The sequence below is a fragment of the Mauremys mutica genome, chromosome 2, assembly GCF_020497125.1.
Source record: "Mauremys mutica isolate MM-2020 ecotype Southern chromosome 2, ASM2049712v1, whole genome shotgun sequence".
In the NCBI taxonomy this organism is placed as follows: domain Eukaryota; kingdom Metazoa; phylum Chordata; order Testudines; family Geoemydidae; genus Mauremys; species Mauremys mutica.
Genome location: NC_059073.1, coordinates 177,286,952 through 177,304,897, shown reverse-complemented (window position 1 = coordinate 177,304,897; position 17,946 = coordinate 177,286,952). Strand labels below are relative to the sequence as shown.

The 17,946-nt window shown below is 39.7% G+C and overlaps 1 protein-coding gene across 2 annotated transcripts in view; it reads left to right on the top strand.

Annotated features, from left to right (window-relative positions):
• Window positions 1–17,946, top strand: part of LOC123364710 — a 52,875-nt gene that overhangs the window by 19,472 nt on the left and 15,457 nt on the right. For both annotated transcript variants that reach the window (XM_045007038.1, XM_045007040.1), the window contains 6 exons: window positions 6,722–6,760; window positions 8,380–8,457; window positions 10,600–10,736; window positions 13,242–13,361; window positions 13,994–14,024; window positions 16,597–16,621. In XM_045007038.1, coding sequence (XP_044862973.1) covers window positions 6,722–6,760; window positions 8,380–8,457; window positions 10,600–10,736; window positions 13,242–13,361; window positions 13,994–14,024; window positions 16,597–16,621 — 430 coding nt within the window. The remainder of the gene's footprint in view (window positions 1–6,721; window positions 6,761–8,379; window positions 8,458–10,599; window positions 10,737–13,241; window positions 13,362–13,993; window positions 14,025–16,596; window positions 16,622–17,946) is intronic.

Sequence of the window (17,946 nt, the reverse complement as noted above, 5' to 3'; positions counted from 1 at the left end):
AGCTATTGTTAGTACTTGCTACATTTTTGTGGTGGTTTTGCTTATTGTCAAATCTGTTCAATGCAGTTTAGCATTATGACAGAAAAAAATAATGCTATGTGAATCAGCTTGCATCTCTGATACCATGAAAGTAAGGACCACCAGATAATGACACTGATGAAAATGGATATAGGAAACAGTTTCATATTGTTTTTAATTTGTGCTGATGCAGTAAATACTGAAGTAGCCATATCTGTCTTCAGATGAATTTATGCTACTTTTTTCAGTGATATGCTGTGAACTTAAATGGGTTTTGGTATCCTAATAAAAGCCGTATTTCAGTTCTGGGACAGTTTAATTCTTACCTGCCTTGAAACTGTAATTAAACATTTCCATATGTAAATTTCACCTGAGGACCTTTTCGCGCTTGGTGAGGAGGCATCTGGGTCAAAGGATATCTATAGTCATAAATTGTTCGGAACTATCGCAAGAGTATCTACTTACGTTTAAAGGAAAATCTAACTTTTGTCACTGTGTGTACCACTCTTTAATAGTGTCTTGTGAACAACTCCTATTTCACTCACAATTACACATGCACCATCTTGCTTCCCATTCATGATTATTTAGCAAGCCTATAGCCACTAGTGTAGTTTCTTGTATGGAAAGTAATAGTAAGAAAGTAATGTATTTTTAGCATCTTTTTTTTTTTAAGTGGTTTAGCAGATGGGAACAAGTTAGACTTATATAGCATCTGTCTGATCACACTGTTCTGTGGATCAAAGCTTGAGAGCTTCTGAGTATGTCTGCACTACCAAATTTGGTCGATTTTATAGAAGTCATTTTTAGAAGTCGATTTTATACAGTCAATTGCATATGTCCACACTAAGCGCATTAAGTCAGTGGAGTGTGTCCTCGCTACCATGGCTAGCATCGACTTACAGAGCAGTGGGTAACTATCCCACAGTTCCCGCAGTCTCTGCCGCCCATTGGAATTCTGGGTTAAGCTCCCAAGGCAAAAATATTGTCGTGGGTGGTTTTGGGTACATGTCGTCAGTTGCCCCTCCCTCCGTGAAAGCAACGGCAAACAATCTTTTCACGCCAGACACCAGGGCGATTAGAAGAGCACAGCAAAGTGCGCTGCGCATCAGAGAGGCTTTGAAAACCAGTTTCATGACCGGCCAGGCTTCGGTGTGACAGTCGTGTGTGTTTCTCCTTGATGCAAACCAGCTCCCTTTGTTGATTTTAATTTCCTGTAAGCCAATCACCCTCCCCCGTTCGAAATAAAGTAACTATTGTTTTGAAACCATGCATTCTTTCTTTCTTAATTTTTTTTTTTTTTAAATGAGATAATGGACAAGGTAGCCCGGGAGGGTTGGGGGAGGAGGGAAGGACAATGCCACATTGCTTATTGTAGCCACACTAAAAATCAAAATGTTTGAATGACAGCCTTCTGTTGCTTGGGCCATCCTCTGGAGTGGAGTGGCTGGGTGCCCGGAGCCGCCTCCCCCCATGTTCTTGGGCGTCTGGGTGAGGAGGCTATGGAACATGGGGAGGAGGGGAGGCGGTTGTACAGTGGATGCAACAGGGGTCTATGCTCTTGTTGGCTTTCCTGCAGCTCCAACAGATGCTTCATCATGTCCGTTTGCTCTCCCATTAGCCTCAGCATCGTGTCCTGCCTCCGCTCTTCACGCTCACTTAATTCTTTCCTGGTTCTGCCACTGAATGCCTCCGTGCATTAAGCTGTGCCCTATCAGTGCGGGAGGACTGCATGAGCTCGGAAAACATGTCATCGCAAGTGCAGTTTTTTTTTTCCTTTCCTTCTAATCTGCAATAACCTCAGGAACAGAGATGATAGGGGGAGCATAGAAACATTCTACGATTCTGGGAGGACTGCATGGTCACCTGTGCTGCTGAGTTCATCGCATTGACCAAACAAGAAATGAAATTCAAAAGTTCCCAGTGTTTTTCCTGTGTACCTGGCTAGTGCATCGGAGTTCAAAGTGCTGTCCAGAGCAGTCACAATGGAGCACTCTGGGATAGCTCCTGGAGGCCAATACTGTCGATTTGCATCTGCACTACCCCAAGTTCAACCCAGCAAAGTCAATTTTAGCACTACTCCCCTCGCCGGGGAGGAGTACAGTAGTCGATTTTAAGAGCCCTTTAGGTCGACGGAATGGGGTTGGTTGTGTGGACGCATTCATTTTTTAAATCGACATAACGCGGCTAACTTCGACCTAACCCCGTAGTGTAGACCAGGTCTGACTCTCTCCATATATCCTACTCCTAAACAATTTTTGTGGTCCTCTTCTCCCTCTTCTGCACAAAGTATGTGTGAATGTGGAAGAAATACATAACTTTGTGTACCTACAAGTTAACAGGAATGTCAGACTTGTATAGCTAGTGCCTTGCTAATCACAAAGGAAGATTCGCAAATTTTGAAGTGGGCAAAACACCAGTTTTTAAGACTTAGTAGCAGACACATCACTAAGACGTCATTACTTTTGTCACATGTATTAGTATACGGTCTAATATCTTAAATACTATAATGATGCTTTTTTAAATAAAGGAATAAAATAAATCTTAGAGCATTCTAGAATATTTTTAATTTGTTTGCTTAGTTCACAAATTTTGTAAACTGTGGTAGGTCTCCCAGTTTTGATTGGAAATGAATGAGTTTCTACTGTAATTCTATTACAGTTCATTCTTGCAGTTATCCCAAGTTATACACTGTGTGGCTCTTCCATTAAGAAAACGTTTTTTCCTTCTGCTTTTTTGAGTCTTTTTTTATTGTGATTTAAAGATCTCTGTGTCTAAACTTGCAGTACTGAAGTGTGACATACTTGCGGTTTAATTTAAGTGACTCTAGGGAAGATGATAAATCCAAGCATTTTAAAGGAAACCTCCGCCTGTGAAGGAGCATTTACCATAGGAAAAAGGTGAAAGTTTTTTTAAAAAACCTCTTGACTACTTCTGTTTGCTTCAGACAGTACAAAACATATCATCATTCTGGGATAGCACAAATATCTGAAACTCTCCTGATGTATAGCATGTGCGTTTTTCAAGAATTCCATTTTTAGTAATTGTTATATAAAACTGAAAATTAACAATGGCAACTTTGAAAACAACTCTACACGTGTTATATAGCATTAGAGTAGAGAGTGGTGTGCATTTTTGAACAAAAGGTACAAAAAGATTCTGTTAGAAGCCTACATACTCAGCACTCCAATATCCATGAAGACGCAAGCTCCTAAGAATTTATGTGTTCAGTGTAAACCCTCTACATAGACACATATAGCCAGGAAACTCATGTGAACAATCTTGACTGTGTTATGTCAACAGACAAGAAAGGACGAGAAGCACCAATCTTCACAAAGAATCCATCCTCTTCTTCTGTAGAGAAGAGTCTTACTGATGTGCAACGTTCAGTAAAAGGCACACAACTTTGAGTGGTGAGCTTGAGCTAGTCAGCAATGAGTAGATTGAGTGGATGATTTATTTTCATATCTATTTCTTCAGAGAAATCACAGAGAAGTTTGATGTCCTCCTGGTATCCGTGTTAGAAGAATTCCAAGATATGTTATACCTCAAAGAAGTGGAAGCTGTGGCAGTGATGCTATGAAAGTGTTGGCTATGTCTTCCTGATTTTACCTGTCCTAGAGAATGATGCAAAAAATTAAGTATGATCAGTATTAATTATTTTTCACAGTGGTCAAGACGACACTAGTTTTCAGTGTCTGAACCTTCAGTTGAAGGGATTTGCTGAACAGTTGTTCAGGCTTGCACTCAGACCTCAGTCTGGGTAATGAGACAAAATCGCTAATTGAGAGGCTGCTTTTCGAGCAGTTTAAACTTTACCAACTTTCAGAAATGAAATCTACAAGCTGAATTTACACCAGGATCTGGCTTACTTCCAATAAATAGAAAAGAATAAACCAGGTTTCCCTACATTATGTGCACATATATTTCTTACAGAAGCACCACTTGTCAGTCCATATCAGCATATAAGTGTCAGACCTGGACTATAAATCCTAGTTATCGGCACTGTATTCTCAATTCAGTATCCTTCCTACTTCCTGGTTATATAAAATAAGGCTTACTTTTGGACATCAGCTCTGCAGGAGAGACTTTGAACCTGTCTGTCTGTTCTTTATGCTACATCCATCATCTGAGGACCTTGAAGTATGATCAAAACATTTGTGCTGTTTTCACAAAGATGAGATGCCTTCAAAGGATCCAGTCTTCAATCCTAAAGTAAACTCAGGTTAAACCAGATTGCATGGAAAAGGCTTGAAATGAGTGGGATGTAAGATTCAATCAGTCTTAGGTGAGCCAAGGATCAGAGCATTTATTCATTATCATACAGCAAACAAAAAAAGGGCGGAGGATGGAGTGGGGGAGAGGGGAAACACCAAAGGCTTCCATAGTGCACATCTTTAAGGTAGCATGAAGATAAAGAGCTAGATCCTAGAGCAGGGTTGTTTCAGTTTCCCGGGACAAATTGCCCTCCTTTGTCCTTTAAAAGAAATGTATATACTCGTTCATCAGCTGAATGTTTTTGGTAAAAAAGTGACTCATTGAAGAGCGGAGGTCGGCTTATAAACAGGTCTACATCAAAATTTGATGATTTTAAATTCTATGGAATCATTGAATTGAATATCTAATACAGGGATCGGCAACTTTTGGCAGGTGGCCCGCCAGGGTAAGCACCCTGGTGGGCCGAGTTGGTTTGTTTACCTGGTGCGTCTGCAGGTTCAGCCAATTGTGGCTCCCACTGGCCATGGTTTGCCGCACCAGGCCAACGGGGGCAGCGGGAAGCAGCGGCCAGCACATCCCTCAGCCCGCGACGCTTTCCATCACACCCATTGGCCTGGAGCAGCGAACCACAGCCAGTGGGAGCCATGATCAGCCAAACCTGTGGACGCGGCAAGTAAACAAACTGGCCCAGCCCGCCAGGGTACTTACCCTGGTGGGCCACGTGCCAAAGGTTGCCGATCCCTGATCTAATACATTGTCGTTTTGTTTACTTGGAGCGCATGGAGCCCCTCCCTGGGAACAGCGAACCATGGCCACAGGAAGCTGAGGGGCTCCATGCCTGCAGACACTCCAAGTAAACAAAACATCCCAACCCACTAGCGGCTTACCCTGACTGGCCAGGAGCCAAAGTTTTCCAAACCCTGAAATATAGGGTTGGCTTATGAAAGGGTCATACAGTTTTTGCTTTTTTTATCTATCCATTTTGGGGGGTCGGCTTATAAATGAACGGGCTAATGAACGGGTGTATATACGGTAATTCAATAGTGTGGTGTTGGATTATCTTTAATAGTTTTTTACTCTCATTTGTTGCACATAGCTGGTAAGCTTTCTCTCCTGAGGCATAGTGGAGATTATTGCACTCAAGAGGAAAGATTGTTCTTGACTAGTTTGTCAAGATAATTGGGTTGACCAATATGACCATAAAATATTGAAGGGTTTCTTTAAAGAAACCTAAGTTGGATCTCAGATGATGAGTGATACTGGATGAAAGGACAATTTGAAATATAGTATGTTCCCTTTCTAAATGTTTTTTAGTTAACTTAGCATCTTGGAAATATTTTTGGGACTTGGTACTGTATGTTTTATGACTTAGCCCAGAAACCATGATTACCAAGTTTAATTCCCATTTCATTGAGAGATGGTTTAGGGGTGTGGTGGATGCTGCCATATGGGAGACATGATTATTCTAAGAAGAAATCTGGTTAAAATATTTTTTCCTTTTGTTAAATTTAAACACTAGCACAGTGTCATGAAATGGGCAACAAATTTTACACAAGTTTGATATTGAAATCCACTATAATCTATTCTTGAACTACTTACCTGGTACAGATACCAGAGCGAACCAGTACTGCTCACAGCGCAGGGTTCCCTTAGTTTCATTAGTGTGCTATAAGCCTATGGTAACCAAAAAAATTAATATGGCATTTTACATCAGTTTTAAGGCAGACACTTGCCCCAGGAGCTTTATAGTCTAGGTTGAACTTCTAGTATTTTCAGTAAAAAGGTATTTTAATACCACATATTGAACTTTACCGGATACTCTTCTTAGGGCTTTTTTTTTAAATATGTGCCATAAATTACCTTTATACTGGGTATTTATAAGGGGACATCTGAGCATGTGGAGGACTGGGGAGGGGCACAGGAAGGGGAAAAGTAACTGTGCAAAAGTAACACTGCCAAGCATGAAAATATCTGACAAGGCACTGGAAGGGCCTGATTGTGTAATCAGATCTATGGGATAGACTTGGGAACCCGCATGGGGTTTCCCATGAGTACAAGGGTTCTCTGCCATCATGGATGCAATTTCAGGACCTAACTGCTTCTGGGCTTTGATCCCAGTTGTGGCTTTTCAAAGCTACCGTAACAAATATTAAATAATGAAAATAACTGGAATAGGAGTAACACAGATTAATGAATTTTTGTAGTTAAACTTTCAAAGAAATGTTTTAGTTAATATTTCTGTGATTCATACTTGATGTTTTGCTTGGCAGGGGAAGTAATGAAATTTTTAAGTGAACACTTTTTAAAAAAAATTAATAAAAATAGGAATTGAAAAGATACAAAAGCAAAAGATCAAATACCAAGATGGAACAATATTGTTAGTGAGGTTAAATTGACGGGGAGACATCGCTTTAAACCTATTTTATTTTCTGTGTCTGTTATGCTATGTGGAGAAAACATTATTTTGACAGTTATTTGTCTATCTTAGGTGCTCCTGCTCCAGTGATATATGAAACACAGAGACCAGGTAAGAAAATTGAATATAAATGAATAAATTCAACATGAGTTACACCAGGGGTTCTCAACCTTTTTCTTTCTGAGGTTCTCCCAACATGCTGTAAAAACTGCACAGCCCACCGGTGCCGCAACAAATGGTTTTCTGCATATAAAAACCAGGGCCAGCGTGTGTGGCGGGGGTAGCAAGCAGGGCAATTACCTGAGGCCCCATGCCACAGAGGATCCCATGAAGCTAAGTTGCTCAGGCTTTGGCTTCAGCCCTGGGTGGCAGGGCTCAGGGCCCTGGGCTTCAGCCCCATATGGTTGGTTTTTGTCTTTCTGCACTGGTCCCCAGCAAGTCAAATGCTGGCTGGGCTTGGTGGACCCCCGTGAAACCTGCCCACAGCCCCCCAGGAGGCCCTAGATGGACCCCAGTAGAGAACCATTGAGTTACACTTCTAGAAAACAAAATTGTTCATGAAGAGAGTCTTAAGTTTTAGGAAGAGACAATTCCACTTGTGCACTATCAGACATTTTGACCATCAGTGCTTCATGCAGTGCCTAACTTCTTCAGTTTAAGAATCTCTGAAAAACATAACAAAATATGAGACTTCTGATTGAAGAAAACCTTGTTAAATCTGGGATGTTCTTGCAACATGTGATACAGAGCATGACTTTTAGCTCAAGCTATTGTTTGACTCCTCCAGCAGATGTGTGCAAGTTTGGTAAAACTTTCTGTTACCTGAGCCTGGATTTTGTTTCTGTTAGAACAGATAATTCATCCATGTAATGGAGTTAAGAAGATGTATTTTTTTTTAAAAATCCCATTTTCTGTTTACTTAGCTTAATCATGACTGTGCTTTGGCATCCGTGGGGTGGGGTGGGAGAAATAGCATTTACTAAACTACCATTATTGTAATACTGTTTTACGTTCCTGAGATTTGAAGGAAGTAACTTTCTTTATGATTAGTTTAGTCCAAGTGCCCAAGGTAGATTTAAAAAACAAAACAAAACTGGTTTTATTAAATAAAAAATGTTGGATTGTTTTAATTAAATTTGATTTTTTTATTTAAACTAAATACAAGTTTATTTTTTTAATATAAACGTAAAATTAAATTTGAAATTGATAGCCTATGTTAAGGCCTAAATTATTAAAATAATTAAATACAAAAAATATTTAATACACATTTGCAGGCTAGCTTTAAAGAAAGTCAGACCACTTCCTTTGCTAGGAACTGGGATTCTATCGCAAACATCTTAGCTTGATGAAATCTGAATCTAAACTTCTTAAAAGCCCTTCACAAAATTCTTCAGCCAAGTCAGAGCACTTGTAAATCCCAACATGTCTGTTAACTTTGTCTGCAAATCATTAACTTGGATATGTCAGTTACCTATATTGAACTCCCAATTTTTCAGGTACAAAATGGGATGCCAGGATAAGTCTGGACGATTAATACAAACTATTTTGATTTCCATTGTAAACTAATATTTTTCAATATTTCATAACTAAAATTCACTCTGACCATTCAAAAACCATGGCTAGCAACTCATTTTCTCAGTTCAGTCATATGAAACTGTGCAAAATGCCCAGTATCTTATGGTAATTGTAATTTGTCTGTCTAATATGTATTTCTATTTTGTTTACACTAGTTAAGCGGAAGCTTACAAAGGACATAACCTGTCTGAAAGATTTTATGAAAGATCCCAAAAGAGAGGAACCTCTAGTTGGTATGTTGTGTTTGTGGTCAGACAACTTCCCTTTACTTGAACTTTAATCACCAGTGTAAGTCAAATAATATTGTTTATCGCTTTTATATTATCCATATTTAATGCTGTTCGGAAGATCTCCAATAGCAAGTATTTTATTACTTTCATCAGTCTGAGCATTCACTCTGAAGATGGGACCTACTCTGGGAGGCTGGTAGATTATTTGGCATTTCATCCTTGTAGTACTCCATCTCTAGAGAGACACGTTGAACTCCACATGCCATTGTCCTTTCTGTGGTCCTGCAGGAAAAAAGCCAGACATAAGTTTCTTTCTGATGGCCCAGGATTTTCTATATGATTGTTTACCCTCGTGATGTTCCTGAGAATATTAAATCTACTGGTATATACTACAGTTTTTCTCTACTTGATGTTTTTTTGCTAGGCAGAGCTTAGCTTCATCAGTTTATCATTTCCTACTAGCCAGGGTCCTCCATGATCCTAGCAAGTGCTAGCATCTTTGAGGAGTACATTGAATTGAGTAATAGGGGCTCTGTTGTAAGCAGTAGGTTTCCTCTATTTGGATCATTATTTCTCCACAGAAGGTCAGCTCTTAAATGATTTAATAGAACTCTTGAGCTGTGCAAAATATGTTACCCCCGTTGTCAGTCCTGCAAAAACTACCACTATCCCTGGTGGCTTACTGCTGCCTTATATGGTGTTGGTATAGAATAAATGTTCAGTGTTGGGGTTAAATTGAGCTACTGTTGTAAACAGTGGGATTGAGAGATCATTTCCTGTCTCACCTACCTCTAAACCCAGCTGCTCTGGGGACTGTTTCAGGGAATGCAAGAATTCAGGTTACCTGTTGAACCTTAATTTGTCCCCCTTGCACGTATGCATTATCGTAGTCTTGAACTATGATGATATGCTATTTTTTTTTTAACTTATGACCATTGCCTCATTCCCTGCATTGGATGGATGATGCTCGTTTAGTGAGCAGCTTCTTGGTATTTTGTTTTATCCTCTTGTTCAATATGGGGCCTAGAGCATTATTTGCTGCACATTCACTATTTCAATCCTTGCTGTGAAAACAGAATTATTTCCTCAAATCTTTTCGATAGCACTCATCTGAGTGCTTCAGAAACAATTTATTTTCACTGTGTAGGATGTATTATCATCCCCATTTTATAGATGTGGAGCTAAAATACACAGAAATTAAGGTCCAAAGTGTCCACTAATTTTGGGTGCCCAATTTGAGGCACTTACAGGTATTTTTTTTTTCCTGAGTACTTAGCATTATATATCACTGTACAGGTTCCAAGCACAGTTCCCATTGTCTTCAGTTGCAACTGTGAGTGCTCAGCTCTTCTGCAAATCAGAACCCAGGGTTTCAAAATGAGGTAGAGAAATAACTGACCACGTGAGGGAAGTTTGGTTTAAGTGACCTGCTGAGCATCACATAAGAATTTGTGGCAGAGGCAGGGATAGAATCCAATTCTCCAGGATGGTGTTCCAGTTCCTTCACCATGAGATCTTTCCCTTCCTGCGATCTCCTGCCTCATTTAGTACACACCTCCCAGGAGCCTACAAACAAGAGTCTTCGGGTCTACACAATGCTGATACATCCCCGGAACTGTGATCCATCCTGTATATTGAAAGGCACGGATCCTGTGGGAAAAATAGTAGGGGAGGTCATCTAATTAAAGACTACGTAGACATGCATAAAGGGACTGAATTAAGTTTTCCTGTGCAACCTTAATTCTTGCATTTCCTAACTTTTCAGTGCTTGATCTTAACATTCTTTTATGGTATGTGCTTGTTTGCACCCTCTGGTTTTTTTTCTTCTGGTTGGATATTCTTAAGATTCTAAGTATATGAAGTACTGTGATCCTGCTGTGACAGGCAGTCTACCAAGAACAGAACTTTTACTCAGAGAAAAGTCTGTGCTGGTGAAGAGAGAAACTTGAGCTAACAAATATTACCAGTAAGACCTCTGATCCTTAATGGGCGATTGTGAGAAAATGTAGGAAATACCTAAAATGGATCAGTATCTTTTATCATTGATTCATCATTGGTTGTCCCTACACAGCTGAAATAAGAATAAATTTATTCATAATTGCCTGTGTAAAGAAATGTAAGTACTTGTAACTTTTGATTTTATAGGTTTAGAACATGTGGTTGAAATCAGATTTGAAGGGAGGAGAGAGCCACATTATGAATGCAAACTGTGTGAATTTAACACGGAGATGGCACCTATGATAGAACATCTCAGTGGCTATAAACACAGAAGAGCATATATTGTAAGTAAAATTTTATGCATTTGAGTCAGTGCTTAAATACTCTATTACCCATTTATTAATTTTCTTTTGTATAGTTGTTTATATTGTGATAGCTCCTAGGGGCCTCATTATGAACTAATAATAATATATGACGAATACTAAGGAATCCAAAGCATAGATGAATTGGGAAGATATGGCAACATTTTTACTTTTGTTATTTAGACAGGTGGTGATTAGGGTTTGCTCAGAAGGTTGATAATGAGATAGGGAGCATTTTATGTCCAGCTACACTAGTGACCAAAAGTCATTGCCATCTAAAGGTGGCTGAAGTGAACAGCCGGTCATCTGCTCAGTAACTAGTTAAGGTATGGTCACTGAGAATCTTGGGCAACTCCTCGTATATCCAGACTTGTGATTTTCTGGACCCCATCAGTTGCGATTGAATATATTATGGCACAGGTTGTATTCAGAGGATTGGCGAATGGTGATAAAGCCCATTTGTTGTTCCTGATTTAGTTAGATCTCTTGACTTCTCTTAATCCAATTGACTTGTCATTCTAGCAGGTCAGATTGCCAAGAGTAATCAGTAAATCTGTGTTCTAAACTGGCTTCTGGGTGTAAATGTGTTAATTTATGATTTTTAAAGCCTTAAGTGATATAGCACTCAGTTGTCGTTTTTAAAACAACCTCTTCTCTATTGCTTGAATATGGTCTTGCTTTTAGTCCCTAGTGTAAGTCTTATATACCAATGACTCTCTTGTAGTGATTTGGGGCTGACAGGACTACCCAATTGTGAGCTCAGCTGTGAGGAAAGTGGATAAACATTCATAAAACAGTCCAATAACTTATAACAAATTTTAGTGGGTAAAGGAGACCAAAGACTGAATTAGTCTTAAAAAGTCTGCTGATATAACACAAAGACTGTAAGATCATGTCTGGTAAACAAGAGGAGTGTGGGACTGGAAATTAATGGACCAAAATTAGGTTTAATAGTCTAATGAGGAGATGGGTTGTTCTGTCCATCATGTCCTTTTGAGGTCCCCCCTACCCCCCCTTTTTTTTTTTTAATTAAGACTCTTAGGGGAGGATCAAATTAACATTTGGAGAACCCATGGCCTGAACGGATCAATCTATGCCATTGTGATGGTTACCTCCAGCATCTCCTGGGTTGCCCAGGTCCACTGTGATACCATTGGACCGTCACAGTCCTGATTCTGATCAATGTCCTGACCTGACTGGACCAGAAAGAGGGATCTATATGACATTGTCACATCCAACAGCTAAATCCCCAACACCACCTCCCTGGTGTGAGAGACTTGGGTTCCTGCTGTCACCCATTCCCATGAGTGGTGTTTTCCTTTTTCGCCCTATCTTTTTGTTTTCCCCATCTGTTAGTTTTTACGTTTTGTCTAAAAAAGAATCTGGCTCAGCTGGCTAAGAAGATTCCACCTTTTGCAGTACTGTTATGAGCCCGGGACCAGGAGAGACAGCTATAAGCAAAACCCTAAACAACCCGATTCTGGTACAAGTTTCAGGATGGCCCTGTGTTTCTCTAGTAGTGAGATTTGCAAGTAAGAATCAACACCAAAGACAGAAGCTGCATTTTCTACCTTTGTATTATTTTCTTTCCTCTTTTTATGTGTGCGCTTGTCTTATTTTGTCTTCAAGGAAATGGCATCAGACTTTAAGAACAGCAGCAGCTCCAACCCATCTCAGCTGCTTTTTCTTCTCCCTGCACCTCTTCCTCCATCTTTAATACTCAGGGTGGTTCATAGAAAAACTTCCTATGGTTACAGTGAAGAGGAGTAAGGGATACTGTTAAAATTAAAGCCTTAATACGCTACATTGCAAACTTTTCCATATCTTCAATAAAGGTTCAAGAATTTTTAGTAGTGTTTGCCATGGAACTAAGCAGTCTGAGGTCTCTCTACTAAAACTCCTGAAGCATGTCACAACAACTCCTCTCTTAGGGCTTGGCTACACTTACAAATTTGCAGCGCTGCAGCAGGGTGTGAAAACACACCCTCTCCAGCACTGCAAATTGCGGCGCTGCAAAGCACCAGTGTGGTCAAAGCCCCAGCGCTGGGAGCGCGGCTCCCAGCGCTGTCCGTTATTCCCCACAGGGAGGTGGAGTATGGACAGCGCTGGGAGAGCTTTCTCCCAGCGCTGGCGCTTTGACTACACTTAGCGCTTCAAAGCGCTGCCGCGGCAGCGCTTTGAAGTGTAGCCAAAGCCTTAGTCCATCAGAGCCCAAGTCTGGTAGCCTTTAGGACATTGTACAAAGCATGTTTCTTTTGTCAAGTGTCTTACCTGAGTTCTGTATAGTGTTACAATTCTGTAGTGATGAAAACGAATAAAAAAATCTCATTAAATCACAATTAGTTATAGTCTGCTAGAGTAAATGTAGGACCATAATGTCTAAAATCTTGCTGTTTAGTTTTCTCCACAGGTATTGTAAAATTTTCCAAAAAGCATGACTTGTCAGATTTAGTATTGAAATGGTCTCAAACCTTTTTTCATTGACAGTCTAAAGAATTTCCAGATAAAATGAAGAAAAACACACCAGGCGTGAAAGAGGACAAAGTCTCATTCCTCAGACGGATAGCAAGAGAGATAGAAAAGGCTGAAGGTTTAAAAATGTATAAGGTAAATTGGATAAGTTTAAACTAGCAACTAAATTTGTTCTTTGGTTCTATATCCAGGTTCTGGCAAACTAGACACTAGGCCCTATTAAAATTTTAATAAAAAGTAAAAAGTAATAAACTCTATTTAATTTTACAGAGTGCTTTCATACATCTTCCTGAGTCAATATTTCACTTAATACTGGTCAAAAAATCAGGAGGATTCCCTAAAATTTCACCAAAACCTTTTTGCTGTTTTCACAGAAATTTAGAACTTTTAGAATCAGAAATTGTCCAGCCAGTCCTGTTTTCAGTGATAAATGTTAAGTATATTACATTAAAATTCATAGTGGCAAAGGGTTGTAATTGCTTATGTTTTAGAATCGTAGGATCTTAGGAAATTCTTGCATCTCAAACTTGATTCTTTCAGAAAACAAGTGCTAATTTGTAAGGTTGCCTGGTAATGTTTAGCATTTGTTAAATTTAAAATTGTGGTGCAATAGGTAATGGTAAATAAAGGTATAATGGGATGGGTTCTCTGGGGGCCCCAGTTTCTGCTGGGCACGGCAGAGGAGTTGGACTGTGGGGTAATAACCAATATTAATTGATATATAAGCGAGAAAGTCTTATCTAAACAAGCCTGTTTTTATTTCCTAGACTGAAGGTTATACAAGACCCAGTATATCTTGTAAGTTTGTGAAATTGCGTAAATATAATTTTAATATATTTAAAATAAAACTTCAATAAATGAATATTTGAACCTAACTTGAGATTACAGATAGCCACAAAAGTTAGTGATTACCTAAAACGTGTAAAATTTTAGAGCAATAGCTTTGGTATGCATATAATTTTCTGTTTTTAAATCCTCCAGTGTTTTAATTAGATGTGCAAAAAATGATCTTGTTATATTTTTCACATTTCTGAAATATTTCGAAAATAGTGAAAATGCATCTGGCAGTATTGAAGATATGCAGTGTTGCTGTATGTGTGTTGGTCCCAGGATATTAGACAAGGTGGGTGAGGTAATATTTTTTTATTGAATCAACTTCTGTTGGTGAAAGACACACAAGCTTTTTAGTTACACAGAGCTCTTCTTCAGGTCTGGGAACTGTAGTCAGTGTGTCACAGCTAAATACAAGGTGGAACAGATTGTTTAGCACGGGTAGGCAACCTATGGCACGCATGCTGAAGGCGGCACAAGTTGATTTTCAGTGGCACTCACATTGCCCAGGTCCTGGCCACAGGTCCGGGGGGCTCTGCATTTTAATTTAATTTTAAATGAAGCTTCTTAAACATTTTAAAAAACGTATTTACTTTACATACAACAATAGTTTAGTTATATATTATAGATTTATAGAAAGAGACCTTCTAAAAACTTTAAAATGTATTACTGGCACGCGAAACCTTAAATCAAAGTGAATAAATGAAGACTCGGCACATCACTTCTGAAAAGTTGCCGACCTCTGGTTTAGCATAAGTAGCTAACACATATCTAAGATATAATGTGAACTATGTGTTAGCTACTTATGCTAAACAATCTGTTTCATCTTGTATTTAGCTGTGACACTGAGTACATTTCCCAGACCTGAAGAAGAGCTCTATGTAAAGTTGAAAGCTTCTCTCTTTTATCAACAGAACTTGGTTTAATAAAAAATATTACCTCACCCATTTTGTCTCTACTATTTAAGATCATATTGAATAGTTATTGTACTTATTAACTCAACTGAAAAATGTATTTCAATGAAAAATGCAGTATTATGTTATTGTTTTGGAATAAGCTGATAAACATTTCTCCTTCCTGACTGAACTATGGCTATGTCTACACCACACACTGCTGGCAGTGGCGTGTAGGATGTGTAGCTAGATATTGCAATGAAAAGCCAGCTGTGCAGTGTATACCTGTAAGTGAGAGGCCCTGGCAGGGTGGAGGCAGTGGGAAAAGACTGAGCCTTTTCCCACTACTGGAGCTCTTCATTGCCGCTGGAGTCTTTCCCTGCAGTGGGGGAAGGCTCTAGCAATGGGGAGGCAACGTGACTCTACGCTGTTAAAAATAGCAGTGTAGACAGGGAGGCACAGCTTGGGCAAGTAGACTGCCTAAGCCACGCCTCAGTATTTACACTGCTATTTATACCAGGGCAAGGGGGCCTATCTGGTTATGTACTCTACAGTCTGCTGAAAGAAGCTGAGTGCCCTCCACTAGAAAAACTATGGGTTCTTTAGAGAACCTCTGAACTGGCTATAGTATGCTAACAGTCCTCTGACCCATTACAATGTCAGTGTAGCTGAATATTGCAAATACTATATCTTTAAAATTAGCTTAGTAATGAAAAAGGTCAAATATAAATATTTGATCCAAATACATTTATATAAATCTGGGACATCTTGGTGTGACCCAATCTGAATGATGCCAATTGGGGGCATACAGTACCTGGTACATTTTAATAGTCTAATACAGGGGTGGGCAAACTACATCCTGTGGGCCGGATCTGGCCCCTCAGGGCTTTGGATCCAGCCTGCAGGATTGCCCCCCGTGGCGCCGCGGGCCCCACACCACTCTCAGAAGTGGCCGGCACCACTTCCCTGTGGCCCCTGGGCGGGGAGGGGGACAGAGGGCTCTGTGTGTTGCCCTTGACTCCAGGCACTGCCCCCCGCAGCTCCTATTGGCCGGGAACGGGCCCTCCCCCCCAGTGTGTGCCGCTGCCATCCCGGAGCCGCTTTAGGTAAGCGGCGCCGGGCCGGAGCCCGAACCGTGCCTGCACCCTAACCCCCAACTCCCTGCCCTAAGCCCCCTGCTTGCACCTCGCATTCCTCCTGCACCCCAACTCCCTGCCCTGAGCCCCCTGCTGCACCCCAGCCCCCTGCCCTAAGCCCCCTGCTTGCACCCTGTACCCCTCCTCTGCCCCCAATCCCTTGCCCTGAGCCCCTTCCTGCACATCGCACCCCCTCCCACACCCTGCACCCCCTCCTGCACCCCAACCCTTTGCCCCAGCCCTGCATACAATTTCCCCACCCAGATGTGGCCCTCGGCCCAAAAAGTTTGCCCACCCCTGGTCTAATAGTAAGATGAGAGGGAAGGTGAATTTGGCTGACGGTGACAAAATTTAATCAGAACCATTGGCATCATGAACAGGGCCAGTGCTGAAGAGTTCTGTACTTAACTGAGCTGGGAGTGTAAATAAATATTTAATTTATATTATCTGTTTGCAATGATACTATAATGCACATGTGCTCTTGCTGACCGCATCCAATTTTTTTTCTAGCCTCATCATCAAAGAAAAAATCAAGGTGAGGAAACCTCCAGTAAATTCCCACATTAATAGATTTATTACCATTACATCACCATACATTTGAAATGATTAAGGGCCACTGATTTTGTTTATCTCAGACCATTGCAACTTGTCTTTAGAAAAAAATCCTACTCTTTTTTATTTGTTGTCTTCGGTTTTTCCTCTCGTACAAAACTTTGTTGATTATCAGTGAGTTATAGATTAAAATAGCAATCTTATATGTATAACTATGACTTTCTGATGTATTGCACTTGCTGAGTCATTTAATGGCAGCATGATATATTTATATAGAGAGAAACTTCAGATCATATCCCAGAATGATCCATCATACCCAGGGCTGGCATTGGTTGAGAATGTTGCAGAGGTGGCGCACAGTCAGAGGAGATGACGAAGATAATTAAGGCATTTTTCTTATCAAGGAGCTGATGTTCTGTGAAGGAGCTTTGTTACTATTTATGTCTGTATAGTAGAAAAATAATGACTAATAATCACACTGTTAAACAATAGAATACTAATTGAAATGTATTTAATATTTTGCATGTTTTTCTACATTTTCAAATATATTTATTTAAATTACAACACAGAATACAAAGTGTACAGTACTCACTTTATATTTTATTACAAATATTTGCACTGTAAAAATGATGATAGTATTTTTCAGTTCACCTCATATAAGTACCGTAGTGCAATCTCTTTATCGTGAAAGTGCAATTTACAAATGTAGATTTTTTTTTTTGTTACATAACTCCACTCAAACACAAAACAATGTAAAACTTTAGAGCCTACAAGTCCGAACATAAGAATCTTTAGCGCATCTGGCACGTAAATATCTTGCCTGTTCTCACTTTCAGGTGACATTTTGTAAACAAGAAGCGTGCAGCATTATCTCCTGCAAATGTAAACAAGCTTGTTTGTCTGACCAGTTGGCTGAACAAGAAGTAGGACTGAGTGGACGTGTAGACTCCAAAGTTTTACATTGTTTTATTTTTGAATGCAGTTAGTTTTTTGTACATAATTCTACATTTGTAAGTTCAACTTTCATGATAAAGAGATTGCACTACAGTACTTGTATTAAGTGAATTGAAAAATACCATTTTTTATTTTTACAGTGCAAATATTTATAATAAAAAATGAATATAAAGTGAGCACTGTACACTTTATATTCTGTATTTAACTGAAATCAATACATTTGAAAATGTGGAGAACATCCAACAATAGTTATATAAATAGTATTCTGTCTAACAGCGTGATTAATCACGATTAATTTTTTCAATTTCTTGACAGCTCTAATAGAAAGTGTTCTTGGACTCTTCTGGTGGCCTT